Below are 25770 nucleotides of genomic sequence, written 5' to 3'. Positions count from 1 at the left end.
TCTCTCTCTCTCTCTCTCTCTCTCTCTCTCTCTCTCTCTCTCTCTCTCTCTCTCTCATCTGTAGATCAGTGACTAAGGGTCTCAATTTCTTCTCCAGTGCCATGCCTGCCTGCCTGCTGCACCGTGCTCCCAGCCATAATGATCATAAACTCTTAACTCTTGGAGATTGCGAGCCCCCAAATTAAATGCTTTCTTTCATAAGTTTCCTTGGTCATGGTGTCTCTTCACAGAGACAAAAAAAAAAGGTAACTAAGACGCATAGTTTTCTTGATTATGTCATTACTAAGACCCCATCTCCATGCTGAACCATGGATCCCCAATCTTCTGAATTAAAGATAAAGCTGAGGGTTATCTCCTGAACTTCAGCCTCACCCTTCTCTTCCTTATTGTCTGATTCTTCCCAGCGGTCCCAAGTTAGCAGAGACAGAACTTATACTGCCTTTCTCATGCATCTTGTCAGATACAAGAAACAACACTCCATCTCTTCCATCTCACCCTCTTCGTCCCAATCTCCTTGCCAAATCGAAGGCTAATATGAGGCATCACATCTACTCTGGAAGGCACTATCCTCAGTTCTACTCAGAGAAAACATTTTTTAGTAATTTCTAATTTCATGTTTTCTTGTATTCGTTAAGAATTACTGATCTACGCCTCACCTGGGGATCCACCACATAGGTAGTCACCAAATCCAAGCACTATAGCTGGTGCCAAAATGTTCTTACTGGCAGGAACCAGACAGAGATGCCCCCTCAGGGACTATGCTAGAGTCATATAGATACAGATGAGCATGCTTGCAGCTAACCATTGGCCTGAACTCAGGTATCCAGATGAGGCTGCTAAAGAAAGGACCTAAGGAGCTGAAAGAGGTTGCAACCTCACGGGAAGATACCAACATTATCAACCAAACAAACCCTCCAAAACTCCCATGAAATAAAACACCAAGTTTTGTGCACAATTTGAGAGATCTATTGATCCAGTTGCATATGTAGCTGAAGATAGCAGTGTCTGGCATCAATATGAGAAGAGGCTTTTGTTCCAGAGAGAGTACATTTTCCCAATGTAGGAGAATGACAAGGCAGTGGGGTGGAGAAGGTGATAAGGAGGGAGTACACCTTTGTGAAGGTAACTAGAGGGAGAGGGGGGATGGGATCAGGGTGGGGTAAAGGAATAACATCTCAAATGTAAATACAGAGTATCTAATAAAAAAAGAAAAAATTACTGGCCTAACACATAATTTTGAAAATACACCTGCTGAGAAGAATGTGTATGCTGTATCTATTGGATAGATTATAATGTACATAGTGTTAAATCCATTGATCTGTGATACACTTTAACTCTGATATGTGTTACTTTTAGCTTGTATAGCTTATCTAAAGATTAGAGTGGGGTATTGAATTCACCTACTATTAATGCATCAGGACTTATCTGATATTTTAAGCCAATTGTTTTTTTAATTAGAAATGCTGACAACAATGCATACACTATACAACTACTCAGTTATTATAAAATTATAATCATATCATCTTATAAAGTTGTGTATTTCATACAATTGTAACATCTTTATTATCAGTTCCTGTTACAAATATACAGTAGCCTTTTTACATCTTCAGCTTTTGCTTTGAGATCTACTTTGTCTGATATGAGAATAACTACCAGCTACCTTTTTCTTCCATTCCTTTAATACCTTGTTTCCTTTCTTTGTCACTCTGTGTCACTACTGTCACTCTGTTAGTCTTTCCAAGTGAGTTGTGTTCTTTGGAAACAACAGACAGTTGTTTCTCTGGGTTTGTTGTTGTGATTGTTTTTATTTTAACAGTCACCTGGTGCTTCGGTAATTATTATTTTGGAGGTTGTTGCACCCCCTTTCATCTTTAAATATCTATCACAGGTTTCTACCCCACTTCAAACTGTATTGTTACCAGATAAAAACCACTGAAATCTCTAGATTTATAATAAGCATTAGAACTGGACAGCTATTAACTCTCTATGTTATTTTGTCTACTTTCCCTTGTCGATCCCCGAGATAACACTTGTTATGTCCAGCCTGGGCTGCTCCTACTCCATCAGGACACCCCTCATAACTTCACCCCATGCACTCAGGGTCAACCTAGCCCATGGCAACTTTCTTCTTTCTCTACCGGATCTCAATTTCAGACACCCCCCACCAGCCCAGGAATCTTTGCTCTACCCCCTCTCTTCTGTCCAACCCAGCCTGTAGGCATCTTTATTAACCAATCAAGGATAACTCGAGGGGCAATGTTTGTTCAACAAAAGATGGTGTACATGAGAATTCCCTTGTACTGAAGTAATCAGGTCTTGGGATGCAATGTTTAGCATTTGGATACATAGCAGTATCAGACCAATCCCAACAACCTAGGCTGTATCTCCTTATGTATGAGTTGAAGCCATTTATATTTACATTTATTATTGAGAGATTTATTTTTTACTACCTGCCATGATTTTGTTGGTTATTTTTCTGTTTGGTAAGATAGTTGCTTTTTCCTCTATTTCTTCTCTATTAGTATTTGAGATGTGTTGGCTTGCTGAATTAGACATGATGAATTCTTTCCTAACTCACTTGTTAGCCTATTTCTGTCAAGATGTATTTTTTTTCTTGTGATTAAAGACTGTCTTTAGTTCTTTAATTGTTTTGCAATGCTGGCTCAATGACTATAAGCTATGTTACTTTGTTCCTGTCTCATTTCTCTGTCAATTTTGAATTCTTGGCTGTCAGATATTTGCTTTCAAGGCTTGAAATACACTGTCCTGTGCTTTCCTGGCTCTTAGAATTTCTGGCGATGGATCTGAATTTATCATGTATTTGCCTTTGTAGGAAAGTTGGTGTTTTTCTCTACAGATTGTAGCATTGCTTCTTTTCTATTTTTGACATCTTAACTATAAGGTCTACAGAAAACTTCTTCCTTGGTCATGCATGTTTGGAGGATTAATGCTTCGTGTATTTTTAATGATCCTTTTAAATTTTTCCACTATACTTTCATTGAATTGACTCTCTAAACCTTTAGTTTTTCATCTCAGCTCCATCTGTTCTAAGGATTCTTAGGCTTGCTGGTTATTGGATGCTTTCTCTCCTTTACCGGTAGTTGAATGTATCTAATTGATCTTCTCCACTTCCATAACGTTCTTTCTCCTGTTTGCTAAAGGCTGTTGCCTATGCTTTCCTCTGTGCTTCACAGTTCATCCATTGTTCCTTGTTTCACTTTTCTGGGTTTCTGACATTGAAAACCTCGGTTTTCTGGCTGAGTTTTTCCATGTCTCAGATCATGTATTACCGATCTCACCCGTCCGCTCACCTTTCCTGCAAGCCACTGGTTCTCTGCAGCTCTGGGTTGGTCACCTGATTTCCTGTATCCCAGTTGAGGTCACCGAATACAGCTTTGAAATCCTTATCCATCTCAGGCTTGAATTTGATATTGGACACATCAAGGTATTTTGGAGGAGGAGTTGTTGCCTTGGGTTTTGTGTGTGTGTGTGTGTGTGTGTGTGTGTGTGCACGTGTGTGTTTGTATGTTTCTTGCCCAGAATTTATACATCTATTAATTTTTTCAATCTTTTCAGGTTTTATTTGGGGGTCTTATTGAGCAGTTTGCTCCTTTGAGCCCAATTCTCAGTAATAAGCAGAAGAATGAAGACAAACATTTGTGATAGCAACATCAAACTGGATGAGATGCAGAAATCAGCCAGTCTCTCTAATACATCACTAATGAGCATAAAGCCAAAGAGACAAATCTAATGCAGAATGCTCTATGACATTAATCTTTTTCATTGAAAAATAAAACATAGAAAGAGTAAATAAATGAAATTTAGAAAGAAGAAATTGAAATGAGATAGATAGAAGACAAGAAGTATGAAGAAGAAAAGTGGAGAAGAATTCTATGGGTGGTAGTACAGCAAGAAATTTGTAATAAAAAATAAGAAAGAAAAAGCAAGCAAGCAATAAAAACAAAGACTTCCTACTAATGAGGAAACTCAGAACAAAACAGAATGTATATATATGTATGTATATATATGTGTGTGTATATATATATATGAAGAGAATAAAAATTAAAGCATAAGCTTTTTAAAGTAAAATCAGAACTCTGCCAAAATTAAAGTAGAGGGAAAAAAGAAAGGGGAAAGAAAAGATGGAGAAGAAGGTCCAAGATTGCACAATAACAGAAAGCACATATAAACACAGTAAGACCACTGCATGCTGGGAATGAAATCTTTAGAAGTTAAGTAACAAAATTACTGATAAATGAGTAGAAAAAAGGAAATGGCAATGGAGAAAAATGGCATAATGATACCACTTTTATTTGCTTGAAAATGAGAGAGAGTTGGGGTTTATACAATAGAGGGGGATCAGTAGGATTTTGTGGACTCCTGTATTCTGTGACTAATGCTGGTTAGAACCTGTACTGGAGGATTGACCAGTATCCATCTTCTTCAGCAGCTTCCCTCTGCTGCATAACAAGGCCTCTGCTAGATGCACTTAATTTTGCATTCTGTAAACTGTGGGTATTTCCTACCCTCCAGAGACTGAGCCCTGGGGTGGCTCATGTCCTATTTAGCTAGATTTCCAAGAGCATTGAGACTGGGAGAAACAGCTTTAGCATCAAGACCTGTCTGGGAGAGTGCTTTGTCTTAGTAGTTTCAAGATCTAAGTATTAACCTCCCTGCTGGGCTAATACACCTCCAGGTGTCTGTCAGATTATTGACACATCAGGTTCTATGGCAGAAAAATACAGAAAAAATGGTGGTAGAGGTTTTTATCATTCTATGGAGTTCAGGCTGTGCACTACCGGGCTCCAAAGTGGTCCTCACTGTACAGGATCTGCTCCTGGCCTCCAAGAGCTGGTTCACCTTTCCCAATTCACTGTGAGCTGAGCCTCCTGAAGCCTGCACTTTCTGGTTTATCCGTTTCCACCTGGCTTGCTCTCCATACCTACCTCCTAGGAATCCACCAAAATCCACAACTCATTTGAGGTGTGCGGTTCTCTGCATGTGTGCATGGGGAAGGACTGCCCACCAGTTTACAGCATGGTCACATAGAGTTGGTCTTCTGGATGTCAGAACTGTGGTCAGCTTGGCTATCTTCTTTTCAGCATGCCTTTTCCTTGGCCATTTTGGCTATTCTGTCTCTGCCGTTGCGGATTCCCAAAGTGCCTCCTCCTCCTCTCTTGAAAAAAAAATCACCATATTCCTTATTATTCTGAATTTTCTTTATGCAGTGATACAGAGGCTGCTTTTCATTGGCCACATGATGCAGAAGTCTCCACCCCTGATATATTTAAATGTTTGATTTAAAGAGATAAACATTCCTTGTGTTTGGTAAATAAATTTCTAGTCTTACGAAAGATTATGAAATAACACATTAAAAGTTAGATGAAGGGTCTGTGCTGGCTAATCTTCACTGTCGAACTCACAGAGTTAAGAATCACTTATGGGTGTGTTTATGAAGGTGATTCTAGGAGGGTTTAACTGAGGAAGGAAGACCCATCCTGACTATGGGTAGCACCTTCTGTGGGCTGAGATGCTGGATTGATTAAAAAGGAGAAAGTGAGGTGTGTACTTGGACTCATCTTCTATGACTGACTGCCTCATGGTCATCTCTGCTATGACACACTCCATCCTTTCTCGGACTATCAGCCACAGAAGTCTTTTCTTCCTCCCTGGGGTGCTGTTATTAGGCATTTTTCCACAGTGACAGAACAGCAACTAAGACACAGAGATGGTAGTGAGGAGTGGGGCCATTGCTGAGAGGAACCTGACCATGTTCTTCTTAGGTCTTTGAAGTTGCTGTTAGAGAGAAATGTGGAAGTGTGTTGGGCTGCAGGTTCCAAAAGCCCTAGAATGCTGCAAGCACAGGTCAGTGGACCATTGTGGTGGGAGTTCAGACTGCCAGAGTTCTCAGAGATGTGAGGATAATGGAGGCTCACCTCCCGAGGTTTCTTTTTTTTTTTTTTTTTGGATGAATAATTACAAACATTTTTTTTATTGAGTCTTAATAAAACAACAATTCCCCCAAATGCCTTGAGAGGCTGCTTACACACAAACCCCAAAACCACCTTAGAGAATATGAAATTGAGAAGTGTGCCAATAACTTGGATCCTATAGTTATAGTCTGTCTTTGAAAGTTGCTTCGGTGCTACAGGCGCTTGTATAACAGGAAAGGTCATCCTGGGCATGGAGTTCAGCTACTCTCACCGTCACTGCTGATGATACCACGCATATGAGACCAATCTGGAGGTGCTTGGCGTGGCCACTCCTCTTCTGAGTCCAGGGTTTGGTGATAAAGCTCCCCTGAAGAGATTCCTTCCCCTGAACGGTTCCACGCATTTCGTCTTCGTGATCCGCCTGAACTGCAGATGATGTTGGCAACATCCAAGGAAGCCACTTCAGCTGCCTCTTCCCGCTGCTGCTTCAGAGCCCGACACTTCTCCAAGGAAGGATTACCCTTCATGCCCAGCGCTTCCAGCTCAGCCCTGAGGACACTTAGGCGCTCCTTGTGGGAGCCACAGGAACCCAGCAGCTTCTTGTAGTTTCGGCGGGCACCACAAGCCCGAATATAACGTTTTAGTCTAACCACAGCTGGGTGGTCCTCTCCATAACGACGAGAGCCAGCCTTTTGACCTGTAGGTTCTGGTCTTGCATCTGATGAAGACTCGGAACTTCGTGCCTTGCCGTTTTGGGAGCTCTTCTTGGAAGAGCGGCTCTTCCTCTCCTCTTTGGTGTTCTGTCCTGCCTGGGAGTCACTCGCGTCCCTCTCCGTGCCACTGTCACTATTACTGCTGCCTATGCTGCCCGTCTCCATAGTGCCCTGAGCGGCTGCTTGCACCTGCATGCTATTACCATCATCCTCGCTGTTGGTGCTCTGCCTTCTCCCACTCTCAGTCTGGGTCTTGTCCCTGCTCTTTCTCTTCACTGAATGCTCTTCTTCCTCCCCACTGCTGTCCCCACTACTCACTGCCCCCCCTTCCTTCTCTTTCTCACTGTCTCCCAAGCTTCCAGTTGGCTTCCCAGCCCTGCTTTTCTGCTTAAGGCTCTTTCTCTCCCTGGCTGTTCTCCCTGCTTTGTTGCTTCTTGATTTGGGCTTCCTGTGCTCTTTCTTCTTGGCTAGGATCTCGTCTTCACTGTCTTCACTTTCCTCCTGGCATTTAGCACCTGTGCCTCCTTCCACCTTTGCTCTACTCTGTATAGCCTCTTCCTCACTGTCACTCTCTTCCCTAGCCTGCTTTCTATCTGCCTTGCCTGTTGCTTGCTTGTTCTTGGCCCCAGCTTTCTTTCTAGCCCTGCTCTTCTGTTCTTTTCTCACATTATCTTCCTCCTCAGTGCCCTCTGCCTTCCAGACCTCACCTGATCTGACAGAGGTCTCTGCTTCCTCTTCACTACTTTCCTCCAATCCCTTTGCAACCAGGTCTGTTTGCTGGTCTTCATCTGTGCTCTCAACTGCTTTCTTTAAGGCTCTTCTTGGACATGACTTCTTGGTTGTACTGTTCTTTGTTGGGGGTCCTGAGCAGTCTGGACTGGATGATCTAGAGCTGGATTCTGACTCTGAATTGAAGCGGAACCTTTTCCTCTTTGGGTTACTGCAGGGAACAGAAGACCTCTTCGCTTTCATAAAGTCTGGCTTTCCTTCCCTGGTACCAGCATCTGCCTGCATCTTCAGCAGCTCCTCCTCCACCAGCTTCTTCAACGCCTGCTTCTCCTCAGGTTCAAGATGATCCTGACACACGTGAATCAAAAATTTCTGTCGCACAATAGAGTGCGTAACAGTGCTACAGAAACAGGTGTCAAGACAAGAGTCCCAGTCCAACCCCTGCCTTTTATAACCCAGACTAATACCCAGACTCTATGCACCTGAGGTCAGGGCCAGCTCGAAAGAAGCTGCGAGTGAATTCCAGCCTTTCGTTTCCCGGCGCCATTTTGCGCCACCAGGGATTGCTTGCCGCTCCCGAGGTTTCTGAGAGGACCAGTCATCAGGCACTGGGCAAGCAACTGTCCATGTTACACCACAACAAAACTCTGGCTTCATTCTGAGAACTTAAATGAAGCAGGACTCAAAAGCAATGGACTAATGTCTCTGGTGGAGGAAATTTGAAGACAGGGTAGCTTTCTGGTTGTGGCATTGTTACTGCTCTCTATCTTGTCCAAATGTACAACGTGAATGAGCATTAGCTATGAAAAGGGCATTGCTAGGTGAGGAAATGAGTGTGGATCAGTTTAGCTTTTCTGTTACTGTGACAAAACACCATAACCAAGACAACTTACAAAAGAAGTTTATTTTGGCTTACAGTTCTATAGGGATGGGAGTCCAGTATAGTGGGGAGCCCTGACAGAAAGTGTCAGACATGGTAGCAGAAGCAGGAGGCTGAGCGATCACTTCTTTAACTTAAAGCAGAGAGTGAACAGGAAGTGGGGTGACACTATGAACTCTCAAAGATCCCCTCGGTGATTTACTTCATCCAGCAAAACCTCACTTCCCCATAACCTCTGCATAAAGTGCCACCAACTGGCAACTAGATGGTTAAAAGCTTGAGCCTCTGAGGACATTCCGACCACCACAAATGGTGTAAAGTAGCTATAATTACATGATACAGCACCTTTAAAGAGAAACTTCATGCTGTGAAGGATTTTCCTCTCCCAGAACTGTGAGCCAGATTTAACCCTTCCTCCCTCGCATTGCCGTTGAGAGGCGTTTTAGCACAACACTGTGTAAAGTCACTACTATGGGGCTACAGTGTACACGTGAGATGTTGACAACAGAGCTATACCCTATTCTACTCTGCAGTCACCTGTGCCATGGCAGGTAACCATGGTGATGTTCACCATTGCTTTTGGAGCTACGTGATGGAGGCATCCACTTCCTGGTCCAGCCACTCTGCTGCTGGGGAGGGTCTCCACAAACAGGAAACACCATCCATGACAGACACTGGGCAAGATGCTAGATTGCTGACTATGAAAAAGAACAGTCATTTCCCTTTATCTGAGGGAAAAAATATGCCAAGACTTCCTGTATATACCATTTCTCTCCTATATACTCATATCGACTATAAAGCTTAATTTATAAATTGCACACAGTAAGAGATTACCATAATAACTAGTAAGAACATAAAATAATTAGAGCAAGGAATTCTAATTAAAATGTGAATGTGCTCTCTCCTTTATACTGTATCTTAGTGTGTTAGTTTTCTATTCCTCCTCCTCCTCCTCCTTCTCCTCTTCTTCCTCTTCCTGCTCCTTCTTCACCTCCTCCTCCTCCTTCTCCTCCTTCTTCTTCCAAAGACTTGTGGTGCCTCCATGATGTGAAGTGAGGTAAGGGACATAGTTATTGTGACACAGATTTAGAGTACATAAAAATAAACAGTGTAGTTTTTATAATCAATGTGACAAACAAGAAGGTCACTATGTGCTAAGCAGCTGGATTATGTGCAGGGCATGGGTAGGACAGACAGATAGATGTCTCACTTCCCCAGTAAGACAGGTCCAGCCCGCATGAGGCTCCCTTCTGCTCCTCACTTTCGGGATCTCCCACTTGGTATTTTTGGACTGCAGTTAACTACGCGTACTTGAAAGCCAAACCCCAGAAGAGCAGGGAATCCATGTATTCCTGTTTCAAAGAGCTACTTCCTGGATCATACAGACAGACCTGGAGGTAAGGGAAGATGGTATTTTAAGTAAATATTAATAAAGCCCTACCCAGTAAGTTCTAATGTGTATCAGGGTTCTCACCACAAACAGAAATAATAACCTTCCATGTGGAAGTAGGAAGGTCCAAGATGGTAAAAACTAACCCTTAGCTGCAGACCAACTGAGACTGTGTTGGGTTTGAAGAACCAAAAAACTACCCAAGCAGTGAACACAACGCTATTGTGCACAGGCTGCTACTGACTGATCAGGGCTGTAGAATACACTTGGGAGCTGGACTGCAACCCTGAAGGTACACTGGACAGAGGTTTTAAAGGATGGAACCCTAAAGCAAGAGGAAGCGGATGGGCTGTAACACTGTCCAATCATATTTTACACAAGGTTGAACAAATGTTGGTGACTAGGTCTTATCCATGTCACCTTGGATCAGCTTTTGCCATCAGGACCCCATTAGACTTCTGGCCTGGAGTTCAGAATGACAAGGGTACTAAGGAGGGGGCAAGCTGCATGTTGTTAATTTGTCATGACAAGCAACACATTTATGACCTGTGTGCCTTATTTCAGACAATCAGCAACAACGTCTCTCTTTACATTCTTTACTGGTTAACAGACATGGAACACCTGAAGAAGTAGGTTAGGGGCTAGTTCCTTGGCCTGGGGACATGCACTCAGTTTTGGCCCTGCCAGCAAGATGGAGGTTATTCCTGAGAAGGCTGGACTCAGGCAACTGTCTCCTAACATTTGCACGTTGGGAATCAGAGCTGAGAAGAAGCCAGCCAGTACAATGTTGTTGGCCGTAGGAGGGCACTCTGTGTGTCCCGGTGACGCCTGTTTAGTTGGTGGACAGCAAGTTCCATCAGCTCTTCCACACAGTCCTGGTCAGAGTGAGCCAAAGGACAAAGGCAGCACCTCTCACCATGGCGCATCTTGTCTCCCCACTCCACATTCCCACGTGAAGAACTGATTGATGCACAGCCATTGCAAGAGGTCACAGGAAACTACTGAGGAAAAGCAAAAACAAACAGAACACTGAAGCTAAAAGTTCTTGACCCAATAGTCATTCTCCAGTCTGAAGTCTCAATGACATCCCAGATGTTACAGCTCTGTAATATGTCTAATTTCATCTTTTGAAGTTATACGTTAATGTAAAAGTCCCACAGAGAGGACATAGCTCCGTAGTAGAGCATTTGTCTATCTAGCATGTGCAAGGCACTGAGTTCAGTCTCAACACTGCACACACACACACACACACACACACACACACACACAACTTCCAACCTTCTAGACTACTAGCTTGGGGTTTTGGTGTGAAAAAACCCAGACCATACTTCGAAAGATGGAAAACAGTTTAAAAAAAAAAAAAAAAAAAAAAAAAACGAGCAAGTGTCACATAAAACCCCGGAAGCCCAGCCTCTAACACATTCTTCACACAATGGCTGCCAATGCAAGAATCTAATCCACAAAGCTAAAGCTGCCGGTCAGAACCGAACAGTCCCAACCCCATTTTAGCTATCTGCACCCTAAAATGTGTGATTAAAGTAAAGGAATGTCTGGAGTTTGGAAGCAAAATGAAGAGTAAAAAATAATCGAGCTCATTCTACATAAACACAAGCTGGAGCTGAGTAGCTTTCACAGGACCAAAAGGGGGACTGGACTGCATCCAGCTGTATTTATTACAAAAACCACTATCCAAAGAGCACACATGGAGGGACCCATCGCTCCAGCCACATATGCAGCAGAGGAGGGCTTTATTGGGCATCAATGGGAGGAGAGGCCCTTGGTCCTGTCAAGGCTCAATGCCCCAGTGTAGGGGAATGCCAAGGCGGGGAGGTGGGAGGGAGTGGGTGGGTGAGTGGGAGAGCACCCTCATAGAAACAGGAAGAGGGCAGATGGGATAGGGGATTTCTGGAGGGAAAATCGAGGAAGGAGACATTTGAAATGTAAATATAAAAATTATCCAACTAAAGAAAAAACCAAAATGACAAATTTGATACACCTAAAAAAAGAAATAAAGTATTTCAATCTATCAAAAAATATTGTACCCCATTTTTGTATTGATTAAAATATGCAGTTTTCAAGGACCTTTGTCATACTATGCAAGAAGGACAGAATTTAAATTATTTGACAGATGCACAACTGTGAGGAATCTTAACCTCCCAGTCAGCCGTGTGCACTTCCCTTTGAAAAGGCAGTCAAATGTAAAATAGAGACAACCTAAATAAAACCATTAATGACATTTATCCCATACGCAGCACACACACACTTTTATATAGACATGATTGTGCAAACATGTCTCCACACCTTCTGGCCAAAATACTTGCATTCTCTTCTTCTGTCCATTCTGTTCACTTTGCTTCAGGAAGGAAACATTAACTTCAAAAGAGAGACAAAAAAAGAACAGAAAATTACTTGTTTAACAACATTATATTAAAAAATAAACTATAGTTTAATCACTGCAATAATTACATAGAACCATATTTGGAAATTTAGAAATTCTTCCATTTCCCAAGACAGCCCAGGCTTTTTAGACAGACCACAGAAAAAGGACAGCCAATCAGCAACTGCCTGACATCTGGCCAGGGACTGAAAAAAAAAAAAAGTACTCAAAAAGTAACCCTTTCTCCTTCAAGATACTAACCAATCAGAAGTGTACAAATATCCCATACCATAAGCTCAAACAATCCTGATGAAGGTGACCTACCCACAACTGGAAAAGCCCTATTTGGCTATAAAAGGGGCCTGGGAGAGTGTCCCTCATAGTCACCTACATTTTGTTTGAAAGGTTGACCCTGCCCACTGGCTGTTTCTACACTTTGTCTTTGCATACTGCTCAAGTCTGGGGCCTTCTTTCTGGGATTCTCAGATCCTACAAGAGCTGTTCAGTTGTTTCTGGATGTCTCCCGCACCCTGTTCTGAGATCTTCTGCAGGGGAAATGGTTGTACCTCTCTGGTTCACACGCACAATGGAGCCTCCTGGGGAGGGGTGTGGACATCACTGTGGAGCCTCTGAACTTAGAAGCTAGATGGCCAAACAGAGAGGCCAGGGTAAGAATGAGATATTACTGGCTCTTTGGTGTGTTCCCAATCTCCCTCATTTGAGAATTTTCTAGAAAGTGAATTAAGTCTGAGATGCTAAGGAACGGAGGAGTACTGGGGTTCTGGAAAGTGAGGGTGTCCTCCAGTGTGTCAGGGAGAGAACTTTCCCCAGGTCATGCAGTGTCCAGGACACTGAATGCTGGACGTGAGAACTGGGAAGACTTATGCTCTGCTTCCCAGGGGCACTTTGAGGGAAAAGGGAGTGGGGTGGGGTGTGTAAAATTAAAAAAACACGAGAGCAGCATCAAAGGGCAAAACAAAAACAAAAATCCTTCACCAGAGCCCCCAGTTTATGGCTTATCCTGTGTGAGTTTTCAGGCATTTAGTGTTGGCGTTTTGTAAAAGGGCAGCAGCCCAGGATAGAGCATTCTGGCCCGCCCCCTGAATAATCAAGTCATGGAACAGGTTTAGTGTAAAAGGAAGGGAAGGGGACCTAGAGAAGGGCTAGAAGCAGACGTGTGAGGAAGACAAACATTGAGAAGGAGAGGAAGGGATGTAGAGGACTGAGGGAGGGAGAGAGGGAGGGAGGGAGGGAAGGAGGGAGGGAGGGAAAGAGGAAAGGAGGGAGGGAAGGAGGAAGGGAGGGAGGGAGGGAAGCTTAACCATTTTACAGGTGAGCCAGGCTGTACCTGGATGTTGCTAGGTAACTGTTGGGAGGAACCTAGAGAAAATGCTAGCATTTAGTCTCTCTCTTTTTAAAAAAAACAAAAATCAAGCTTTAGACAATGACCACCCCAAGAGCATCATACCTTGGACAAATTGAGGACTCTAGGGAAATACCACACTAGGGAGTGCCATCTCCGTTCCTGGATGCTTGTCCTAGCTGTGACAGGCCTACACTCCACCCAGGCCTACCTTGCTGTCAGCTCTCTAAACTGTTTTCTTGGGACCTAGTTGAGCTTAATCCCCATGCAGCGAAAGGCTTCACTCAGTAATCACTAAGGAATCATCTGAACCTCTTGTTAACTCCACGGTCTCCGTGTCTCCTCAAGACCCTGTAGAAAGCGATTTGTGTGAATGACACCGTAAACCAAGAAGGTTATAAGGCAGCGCATGATTGGCTCCCTGGGGCTTATTGCAATAACTTTAATCTTCTGGAACTCATCTGGTATGAATTTAGGAAACTAAGGGCTGAAACTCCCCCTAACACAACTCTCTGGGCCCTGGTGCGCAGTGAGGTAGGCTATGTTTTCAGGACTGGCCCTGGGCTCCTTACTAACCAACCTTGAAAAGCGTGGGACACAGAAGGGGCTTGGCTTTCCTTGCTTTGTCTTTGGGGAGGAAACAAACAGAAATATCTACCTTGAAGTGCAAGTGAGCCAGGTCTTCCTTGAAAGAGCATCTGCCCCTAGGGATGGAGACTAGTCTGGCACCTGCAGCGTCTCCCAGCAATCTCTGTTTACAGGTCCACAAGGGGGCGGGGCTTTTGAGATCTTTGTCGCCAGAGTCTGGTCTTTTTACTGAAGGCACACACGTTGTCCATTACAACCAAGACCAGGGCTTGGGGACCAGCTTCTGCTCTTTTTACAGCCCTCTGGGTCAAGTCTGACAATAATGAATATATCAGGGCATATCTTATCTTATCCCTGACCCTCACTTGTCCCTGGTTACTAATCTCTCTCCTTGTGACCCTTTTACAAGGTTAATCTAGTGAGCACCAGGTCCTGGTGTTGCCTCTGAGGATCGAGCCCTAAGAAGGTCATTAGTGCTTTGCATTTGGATTGTGAGTCTGGAGGGGGTCTGGGGGTAAGATGAGGTCTCTTTGATGCTCTTAAGCTTCAGGGTCAGAGTCATGTTTGGAAAAGCCACACTTGCCTGCAGATAAAAATAGCAACTACTTTAGGAGCACAGGATAAAAAGCCAGGAATTCCTGTGCCTCTCTATCCCACAGGGATGCTCTTCAAATGCATGCCCTTGTCACCTGTGCCCCCTAAATAGTGACCAGCTTCAACAGTAAGAATCAGGACACCTCTAAGGGCTTCTCCGTTTACAAGTTTCACAGTGGCATAATCAGCCTGCAGCCAAAGGCTTCACTCAGCCTGGTTGGTAAAAGAGGATGCTTGCTCTAGGTGTGAAATGACTCAGCAGGAAAAGCTGCCTGACAGACAGGCAGCAAGCCTTACAGGCCTAACATCTCATCCCCAATAGGGTTAGGCATAACTCAGATGCCTCCTGAGCCTGTTTTTTTTTTTCTTAGACTAACAAACGATGATGCAGTTGCTGCCGTACAAGAGTATGTTATGTGTATGTTATGTGTTGACTGTAAATAAGGACTGTTTCCTTAGAGCAGTTTTCCTAACTTCAACCCCTTCTGTGGTTCATACATTGAAGATAACAAACAAATTTGGAAGGTGACGGTCCACTGTGGACTTGGGGGGTGACTATAAACGCCAGTGACTCTAAATCCCATTGTAGGGTCACATGATGACTGGTATGGTTTGGTGCCATCCTTGTTTACTATGAGAGCTGGGAGAGGGGGTTGGAATTCCACAGCCCACAGAGCACTTTTGTGAGCCACCCAGTGCTACCTGACTCACACTGGGCCTTGCTTAGATCAGAAGAAAGACATCGACACTGCCAGAGCCCCAGGTACCTTGCTAAGGTGTGGGGTAAGCACAGTAAGGGACAGGGGACAGTGCTGTCCCAAAGCTGCTGATGGCCAGCTGTGAGTGCTTGGGTGGGATTCTGGAGCTGGCCAGGAGCCAGCTCCTACACTTGCCAATTCCCCTGAGCTCTCTGTCCAGTGCAGTGGGGAGGTTTTGAAGGGTTTTACACATTTCAGACTGTTGAAGGAGTGTTTTTAATTTTGTAGAATTTTGAGTGTCAACTCAGGAATTTTCAAGAAACCTGGTCTTTCAAAAGAAAAATTTGTAGCACTCCGGCTTTTTACTTTAAAGTCCGCTCTGAAGAGAAAAGGGCTAAACTTAAGAAGGAACCCAAATGACAGGGCCTAGAGCAGTGTCACTGACTCCTTTCTCAGAGAGACCAGCCTAAGCGACTGGTTACAGATACAGCAGAACCACACGGAAACCTGGAGTTAACTATCAACTGTTATCCATCAACCCTCTATGCTTCTGTCAAGTTGTCTAACATTTCTCAACAAGCAGTCGAGTCTGATTTCTGACTGTGGTTATACACACTCCAGCAGCTACATTAGGAGTGGGGAGCCATGACTTCCCTCCCATTGAGACTACCCAGGTCTGCTGTATACCGAAAGGATGCCAGTGAGCAGTCTTTCCTTGGGAAGCTGACACCAGCTGCAAGGGCTTTCTTTCTTCCTTTGCATCATGGAGAAGTGGGTGATCTGGACACCCCCCCCCCAGGCCAGCCCACCCTCCCTTGCCTTCCTTTCTCTGGTCTGTTTATGAGAACTAATAAATTCCTCTTCAACCATGGCCCGAGTTAATTCGGTTGAGTTTTAGTCACTTCTGACTGTAAAAATGTTTGGCTAATACAAAATGCCTTGCAAAAGGTTTGTACACACTCTGCTTCAGTAAGCTGGTGGAATTTTTATTGCTGTTTCCATGATAAAAGTTTCTCAAAAGCCCACAATGTCCAATCCTGAGATGTCACTAAAACCCTGTCCACACAGGCTGACCAAGCTGGCCAGCCCCGTATGTGAGCCTCTTATATGCAAGAATTCTTCCAAAACCTCTAGTGCCTTTGATGGCCAGATATCTCTGCTAGCACACACCCCTGCTGAGGCACGATCTGGTAAGGCAAAGTTGAGATAAGAGAAAAGGGCTGGATGTTCATCCAAGTTTCTATTGACCTAAAAGACCAGTTTCCCCAAAATGTTGGGCATGCCTCTGGCTGACAGTCACCTTGAAGCCAGTGTTGGCTGCTCTATCAGATAGCCCTCCATCTGAATGCTACCTTGCCTATGATCCTTGGTCATCACTGGACAGCAACAGTCTCAGCAGCCAACCCATCAGAGTAGGTGCGGAAGACTGTGCATTCCAAGGGACTGCACACCAGCATTCTTCTGGGGCACAGGAGACCTGGATCGAGTGACTTGGCCTTGGTCTCAGTGGGAAGGAGCTCCTTGCTCTTCTCTCCTGCTGAACTTTAATCTCCTGCTGGCTTGTGTATAATCACAGTCAGATTCCTAGGAGCTTGGGCTCTCTCAGGGCCAGCTAGGGCAGTTCTCAATTGTCACAGCCCAAGGTCCCTCTGCCTGATCCTGTTTTCTCTCTTCCTTTCTCTTGAATGACCCAGAAAAAGAAATCACAAATAAACATGCCACATATTAAAACTGATATGCTGCCTAGTCTCTCCAGGATTAAGCCACCTTCCCAGATTCAATCTACTGGGCCAGCCTTGGGCCACCCTGGACATCTTCCCCAGGCTCAGTAGATAGAATGAGATAGGAAGGGTATCTGGGGAGAAGAACATGGTGGCATTATGGCCCAGCTACCGTGAGCAAGAACCTACAGGACACCTATGCTATCTCTGAAAACAACTTGGATAAGAAAGTGGCCATGCACACTGCACAGAGAAGATTGCAGCTCCTACTGTGTAACTTGAGCACAGTGAGACTGATGATGCTTTGGGGGATTGTCTTCCTCAGTAAAGCTAGTGACTGTCTGGGTTAAATATGAAAGAATAAACAAGACACCCAAGTCCTCCTAAGGTACCATCCAGACCAGGGAAACAGTGGGCCAGGCCTCACAAGTGTCTCCTTGTTCTCTAATCTAACAGTTCTGTGACCAGCTAATCCCTACTTAGCCTTATGATTACTTCTCATACTCCCCCCAAATATGTTCTCTATTGTGTCTAACATGACCCCAGATTTTTATCCTTATTTCTCTACTCCCCAAATCTCTCCATTTCAATTCTACTTTTAAAATCCTTAGCCTATAACCATTAACTGAAATAAACCTCCTTCATCAGTCCTTCCAAGTCAAGATAGCATATTCAGGCTGCCCTATAGCCTGGTCTCCTTTCTGGAGAGTGTGCATATCTTGGTATAATTTAAGATCCTGAGTCCTTGCCTGAGAGGAAGCCAGGCGTGCCAAGAGGCCTCTTCTGTTCTGCCTGACGGTGTGCAGGCAGCAGGAACAAATGGGGAAGATAGGAGGGGTAGTTGCCAATTAAACCAAAATGTCCCTTTCTGCTTCCTAATAACAAAGTTCCTAACCCTGACTACTTTTCTTGTCAAAGGGAGGTGAGATGCTTGTATACCTCTGGTTGTCAGATGGGTCCTTTCTTCTGCCCTGTGATAGGCTCCCTTTCTGCTCCTGGAGGCAGAAAAGAACTCTGAGTTCTGCAAGCATACATTTGAACTTTTGCACAAAAGCTGTATTGGATGTCTCATCCACCAGAACTTCTAGTAGCCTCATGTGCTGTGTCACTATGACAAAATGTCCATGACAATTTATAAGGAGAAAAGGTTTATCTGGTTCATGATCTCAGAGGCTTCTATCCATGAACAATTGGCTCTGTTACTTTAGGTCTATGATAACAGAGGGAATTACAGTGGAAAAAGACTTCACCTCACGAACATGGGAAGCAAATAGAAAGAAGTGAACAAGATTCCGGTAACTCTTTAATGACCCTAGTGACCTAGTTTGCTCCCAATAACTTCCCCCTTATAGAGGTTCTACCCCCAGAGGCACCACTTTGGGGATGGCCCTTTAATATATAGGCTTTGGGGAGACATTCAAGATACATGGAATAGAACCGTTTAGAAGGACAGAACAAATATATCCAGACACTCCTGAAGAGGGAGTGTACCTTCACTGTAGTGGCTTGAATAAGAATGGCTCCGTCTGCTCATATATTTTAATGCTTAGTCACCAGGGAGTGGAACTTCTTGATAAAAGGATTAGGAGGTGTGGTTTGCTGGAGGAAGTGTGTCACCAGGGGTGGGCTTTGAGGTTTCAATCTCTCTCTCTCTCTCTCTCTCTCTCAGGACATAACTCCTGCTATTCTCCCTTCTATGACTGAGAATGGTCTAAACCTTTGAAACTATACGCAAGCTCATAATGAAGTGCCCTCTTTGATAAGAATCATCCTGGTGTCTCTTCACAGCAATAGAACACTACAGACCAAAATACTCACCATAGGAAGGGAAGTTGGAGATAAAGATACTGGCAACCTCTGATGACAGCCCTATATGTCCAGGGCACACCGACAGCAGGCAAGAGGCCCTGGTGCTCACTTCGTAAACTGGCTTCAACATGGCATTCATGAGTCCATAGGAATGAACATGCAATGGAAGAAAATACGTAATCTATGGGAGGCCAGAATCCAGAGCCAGGATGCAGGTTGGTGCAATATTCTCCTTTCCTAAAATCAACCTGCCAACAGTGGAGAGTGTCAGATTTCAAACTCTAGACCTCACAAGTTATATCCTTAGGCCCTGATTTCAGGCTGGTCATGATTCCCAATAGAGCTCTTTCCCTTCTGTGCTCTAAACAAGACTGAGCATCTACACAGAGAGCTGTGCGCTCTTGCCAGGATACTGCTGCCCAGTCAGGTTAACAGGGATAGACTCCTCCCACAGGTACACTGCCTGTTCCTGCTGAGTAGACACCCTATGCCCCTCAGTTCAAGTTAAGAAGCAGGCCACTGTGAAGCCCAATCATGGCGTTTCCATCCAGTTTTTTCTCCCATCTGAAAACTAAACACATCTACCATCTGGCACTCTGGAAATGGAGGTCAAATTCTGCACACATGAAGCATTTCCCGCCTGAATGCACAAGTTCCTTTCTCCCCTTTGGTCCTCCGTCATTCCCAGAACTGGTCCAGATGTTGACAGTCCGCTCTTCCTCCTGGCCCCCGAAGTGATGGAGGGCAAGCAGACACCTGGCCTAGCCAGGCAGAGGAAAGCAAGAAGAGCGTCTCACTTCTATAGCCTGGGAAAGGAAGGAGCAGGTGGCAGCCCACCCCCAGGTCGACCCTGCCCTCTGGCTGCATAGAGACACAGAAGTATACTTCTTCAACCTCTTCTTCCAAAGGACCAGTGCTGTGTGCACATCCTAGCCTCTTCAATGGGACCCCCTGGGCTGCTGTTCCTCTTCTCTCCTGTCTGCTCCTCCTCTTCTCCGACACTAGTGGAGCGCTGGCCATCGGTAATGTATTTCTGAGCTGAAGGCAGGCCAGTTGTCCCTAAGACTGAGACTAGGATCTGGTTGTTCGGACAACTGCCCCAGCAGCCCTTGTTTGAAGGCTTAGGGGTTTGCAGGTCCTCTGAAAGCCTACAGGAGCTCACGGGGGTCACTATAAGGGAATCATTTCCAACTAACATACTGCTGCTATAGTGAGCCTCTTAAATGAATCACTCAGGTTCCATGTGGAAATTCGTACTTCTTAGACAGAGATTTAGGGAAGTAAGTGAGGAAGAGAGAGGTCTTCTGGCATGTGCTAGAGAGTCACGAAAGGGAACTGAGACTCTGGTGTCTCCCCTCTCTTTCCCTTTCTAGTCACACAGCTTCCTCTACTGTGCATTGTCTACCACCATGTCCTGCCTCTTCACTACCTCAAAATGACAGGGGAGTAGCGCATTAACCGTTACTTTCCAAACTGCTCTTTTTCTGAGATTTATATTATTGTATGTGTGTGTGCTCATGTGTATGTTTGTGTGTATATGTATATACATGTGTGTACCAGATATCCATACAGGGTAGAGGTGTCAATTCTTTGGAGCTTGAGTTACAGGTAATTGTGAACCGCCTGACATGGGTTCTGGAAACTAAACTTGGGTCCTTTAAGAGAGTAGTAGGCACTCTTAATTAACCACTGAGCTATCTCTTCAGCTCCAAAGGGTTTTCTTGTTTTGTTTCTCTTTATAAGATGATAAAGCTGACTAACATACTAAGGGCTGATATACTGGAGGACATGGTAGAAACATTCTCTTTTGCAAACTTCCAGCCAGGCATCAGGCTTTGGAGACCGCATGCCCAAGATAGATACTCCATTCACTCTCCTGCCTCCTCTACTTAGACAATCACCCTCAGGACTGGTCTTGAGTTCCAGATTTCTCATATGCAGACAGAGCTGAGCACTCTGCCTCACCACATCCCCATAGAAGAAATAATTGTACCAAAGATTGGCCTCCTGAATCAGCCATAAATTGGGAGTTGGTAAACAAGAACAGATATCCCCACACTTCTGCAGGACACCAAGAGTTTACAGAGCCACCACTGGGGTGAAGAACAACGGACTCTGCTCCCATCTCTAGCTGTAACTCTCAAATGCTTACCTTAGTCATTGCATCCTGAGAACTTGTGTTCAAGTTTAGACACAAAATTCTTAGGTCTGCAAGGGCAGGAGCGAGGGACTCAATCTTCAGAAGCCTAGAACACTGTGCCTAGGATGCTCTGGGAAGGCTGGCTGCCAAAGAGCAGTGTAAGCTGGTGCCATGGCCTACCTGGATACTCAATCTGTCACATGCTTCAGTCCTAGCCCACATCAGTCCAGACTATTTGGGTTTTCATGTACTACAGACCTCATGGCTGACTGACTATTCAACAGATTGAGGCGACATCAGGCTCAATTTGTTCCTCATAGTCAGTTTTTCTTTAAATTTACTAAACTGTCCTCTTAATCACCAAGCAGGCCTGTCTGTAATACATTGACCCATATCCATACCAACAAGTGTTTCCTGGATTGGGCTATAGAGTCAGGAAGTGTCTACTCTTCTGTACCCAATGCCACCAATGACCAAACATTTCAACAGCCAGGCCAGGGAACAGGAAGGGAACTTTAACCACAGTTGAGCTACATTTACTTATTTATGGGTACACACATGCACAGTGTACATGTGGAGGACAGAAGGCAGTTTTCAGAAGCCAGTTCTCTCTTTTCATCATGTGGGTCAGGCTTAGTAGCAAGCTGACCCAAGAGATGAAGGTCTTGAAGTCAAGAGTAAGAGCCAAGACCAAAGCCAGGTTGATGTTTTTATAGAAAATATATGTCCAGGGTTTTGGTACCAATGTTAGGAAAAAGATGAAGACAGTAGTGGGGAGGGAGGGATATACTCCATGGAGGTGCGGTGAAGCTTGGGTTCAAGAGAAATGCCTCTGGGGAACCTATGTTGGAAATCTCTTCCCCCTGAAGGACCAGACACATGATGCTATAGTACAGAATAGGGTTTACTCAGTGCATGGAGAGGAGAGTTAAGAGGGTAGCAGAGAAATTAGACAGCAAAAGGAAATCAAAGGGATACAAACTAAAAAGGAAGAAGTAAAAATATCACTGTTTGCAGAAGACATGATAGTGTACATAAGTGATCTCCAAAATTCCACCAGAGAACTTCTACAGCTGATAAACAAGTTCAGCAAAGTGGCTGGATATAAAATTAACTCAAACAAATCAGTAACCTTTCTCTACTCAAAGGATAAACATGTTGAGAAAGAAGTTAGGGAAAAGATACCCTTCACAATAGTCACAAACAATATGAAATGCCTTGCTAACTCAGCAAGTGAAAGAGCTTTATGACAAGAACTTCAAGTCTCTGAAGAAGGAAATTGAGAAAGATCTCAGAAGATGGGAAGATCTCCCATGTTCATGGATTGGAAGGATTAACATTGTAAAAATGGCCATCTTACCAAAAGCAATCTACAGATTCAATGCAATCCCATCAAAATTCCAACACAATTATTCATAGAGTTGGAAAGAGCAATGTGCAATTTTATCTGGAATAACAAAAGACCTAGAATAGTGAAACCCATCCTCAACAACAAGAAAACATCTGCGGGAATCACCATCTCTTACCTCAAGCTATATTACAAGGCAATTGTGTTAAAATCCTCATGGTACTTGTACAGAGAGAGGCACGTGGATCAATGGAATAGAATAGAAGATCCAGAAATGAACCCTCACAATATGGTCACTTGATTTTTGACAAACGAGCTGTAAACATTCAATGAGAAAAGGACAGCCTATTCAACAAATGGTGTTGGTTCAACTGGCACTCAGCATGCAGAAGAATGAAAATAGACCCTTTCTTATCTCCTTGTACAAAGCTCAAGTGCAAGTGGATCAAAGATCTCCACATTAAACCAGGTACACTGAAACTATTAGAAGAGAAAGTAGGGAAAATCTTACAACACATAGGCACAGGGGAAATTTTCTGAACAGAACACCAATGGCTTGTGCTCTAAGGTCAAAAATCAACAAATGGGACTTAATGAGATTGCAAAGTTTCTGTGAAGCTAAGGACACTGTCAGGAAAACAAAACGGCAGCCAATAGAGTGGGAAAAGAGCTTTACCAACCTCACATCAGATAGAGGCCTAATATCCAAGGTATGCAAAGAACTCAAGAAGTTAGACACCAGAGAATCAAACAATTCTATTAAAAAATGGGGTACAGTGCTAAACTAAAAGTTCTCAATTAAGGAATATTGAATGACTGAGAAGCACCTAAGGAAGTGCTGGACATCCTTAGTCATCAGGGAAATGCAAATCAAAACAACTCTGAGATTCCACCTCACATCAGTCAGAATGGCTAAGAGCAACAAAAATTCAGATGACAGCAAATGCTGGCAAGGATGCAGAGAAAGAGCAACACTCCTCTACAGTTGGTGGGGTTGTAAACTGGTACAAGCACTCTGGAAATCAGTCTGACGGTTTCTCAGAAAATTGGACATAGACCCAGTTATTCCACTTCTGGGCATATACCCCAGAGATGCTCCAACATACAGTAAGGACACATGCACCACAATGTTCATAGCAGCTCTATTTATAATAGCCAGAAGCTGGAAAGAACCCAGATGTCCTTCAGTAGATGAATAGATACAAAAATTGTGGTATATTTACCCAATAGAGTACTACTCAGCCATCAGAAACAATGACTTAATGAAATTCCTAAGAAAATGAATGCATCTAGAGAATATCATTTAGAGTGAGGTAACCCAGTCACAAAAGAACAGACATAATATGCAGTCAGTGATAATTGGATACCAACCCCAGAAAGCTCTGAACACCCCAGAAACAACTCACAGGCTATATGAAGCTCAAGAAAAACAAAGGCCAAAAAAAAAAAAAAAAAAAAAAAAAAAAAAAAAGAAAGAAAGAAAGAAAGAAAGCCTCAGTCCTTCTTAGGAAAAAAATAAATGTTTAGCACCCTCTCAGAGTGTGCTACACCTGGATCTCAAATCATTAATAATCCAAGAGCGAAAATAATAGCCTTGTGGCAATTTTTGGTATTCACAGATCATTATGCTTAATCTATACCCAACAAGAAATCTGTTTCCATGTTATGTTCTGTCCTACATGTATTTCATGCTTATGGTAACTAGTGGGATTTCAATGCATGCTATCAAACCTCTAAAAGAATTAAGTACTGACAAAAATATTCATATAATGTTATGCCAAAATGCCTTTAAATATATATATATATATATCCCTCTTTTAAAAAAGTGGTAAAAAAAAAAAAAAAGGAGGGTGCAGAGGTAGAGAGAAAGAGTGAGAAGAGAGGAGTAGAGAAGTAGAGCCCGGCCATGAGCACATGGGGCGGAGGGTGGGGGGAAGAAATGGGGAGAGGAGGGACAAAGAGGGTAAGGCCAAAAGAAGAGAGAGCAGGAGAGCAAGAGAGTGAGGAGGGCAGAGCATACCTGACTGTTGCCAGGTAACTGTGGGGTGGGGTATACCTGGCTGTTGCTAGGTAACTGTGGAGTGGGGTTTACAGATCCCAACATAGGCTGCAAGACTAACTCCTGAGACACAACTTCCACTCTGAGTCTGAATGCTGCCTCAGAAAATAGCACTCACAGGCTTCTGCATCCAGCACTGTGTGGTCCATCTGTATGGTCATTTTGCTCTGTCCAACATTTGGACACACTGATGCTTTTACAGAGGCTGCTACTAACTGTGACCACTTCAAGAATCAGTTTAGTTCTTGGTCATTGAGAAATAATTCTTGTCCTTGTGAGTTTAAGCTTCACTCCCTTTAGAGTTCAGGATCCTTAACGAGTCAAAGTCTTTGTGTGTGTGTGTGTGTGTGTGTGTGTGTGTGTGTGTGTGAAAATGTATGAAATGACCGTGCATTTGCACAGTAGAACACCAAACACAGCCCAGCCTCCAGGCTGAAATACAGCCAACAGATGTGTCAACCATCAGTATCGTCTGCCCAAATACAAACAAGCTGTATATCCCACTGACAATGGCCTGGTTATTTGGGACCCTCACCTTGACAGCCAGGACACTACCATGTGCTTTTCTTGGCACACCCTAGAAAGGGTGCCTTAGTCTTCCTGAATTATGAGTGCTTGGGGCTCTGGCTTCCTGCTCAAAACCTCAACTCCAGTCAACTGGTCGACAGAATTATACCCACAATGACCTGTCGAAAAAGCCACAGAAGTAAATATTGCCTTGGGTCAGATCCCCTCCTGGAATCCCAGGACTGTTGAAAGCTGCCAAGGCAAGGGTAATAGATCACCACAACCCGCCTCTGTTTACAACCGGGTAATGCCTTTTACGACCGCCTCTCTCTGTCCTGAATATTTATTTTATTGCCCCTGTAGGGAGATTTTTCCATTTGGTAAAAATCATCAGATGGTTTCAGTCATGTTAACAACTGTTCATTAAATGCAGAGGGTAAACAGAGATATAAAGGTTTGTTTCTTTCCCCTTTCTCTATTTATTTTTAACTTATGGAGAAAACTCAGAGGGTGGACCTAGGGAGAAGGACATATTCAGATACTGGTCCTCTCACTGGGTGGGTATCCCCAATCCTGCCCTTCAGAGAGGATCAGTCCCTCTGCAAAATAAAAGGTAAAGGTTTTAATCTGCACAGGATTGAGGCTTTCTGCATGACCTTCATGTTTGGAGTCCCTGACCTGTTTATTTTTTGCTTTGGGTCCAGGATTTTGGAAGACATATATCTTATTCACAGAGAACACCTTTTAAGTTTAGAACAACTTAAAATCACCCGTATGAAATAGTTAGAGAAAAAGAACCAGAGAGTGGTAACTAGATGGGTAGATGAAGCTGGTGAGTGAATGGATGAATGAAGGGTAGTGGAGACATAGCTGGAGATAAAAACTTAGGTAGAGTCATTGACTGACTCTGAATGAGTGGAA

At 43.9% G+C, this 25770-nt stretch overlaps 1 protein-coding gene across 1 annotated transcript; it reads right to left on the bottom strand.

Moving 5' to 3' along the window:
- Window positions 1-5977: 5977 nt before the first annotated feature.
- On the bottom strand, window positions 5978-7922 carry HIRIP3 (HIRA interacting protein 3; the record flags this gene model as incomplete). The annotated part of the gene is made up of 2 exons (XM_080915066.1): window positions 5978-7775; window positions 7858-7922. 2 exons carry the CDS (start codon window positions 7920-7922, stop codon window positions 6191-6193), a joined length of 1650 nt encoding a protein of 549 aa, XP_080771192.1. The 3' UTR covers window positions 5978-6190.
- Window positions 7923-25770: the final 17848 nt, after the last annotated feature.

This window comes from Micromys minutus (genome assembly GCF_963924665.1).
Source record: "Micromys minutus genome assembly, chromosome: 3".
NCBI lineage: Eukaryota > Metazoa > Chordata > Mammalia > Rodentia > Muridae > Micromys > Micromys minutus.
The sequence above is the reverse complement of the archived record's forward strand: the minus strand, read 5'-3'. Positions and strand labels throughout refer to the sequence as shown.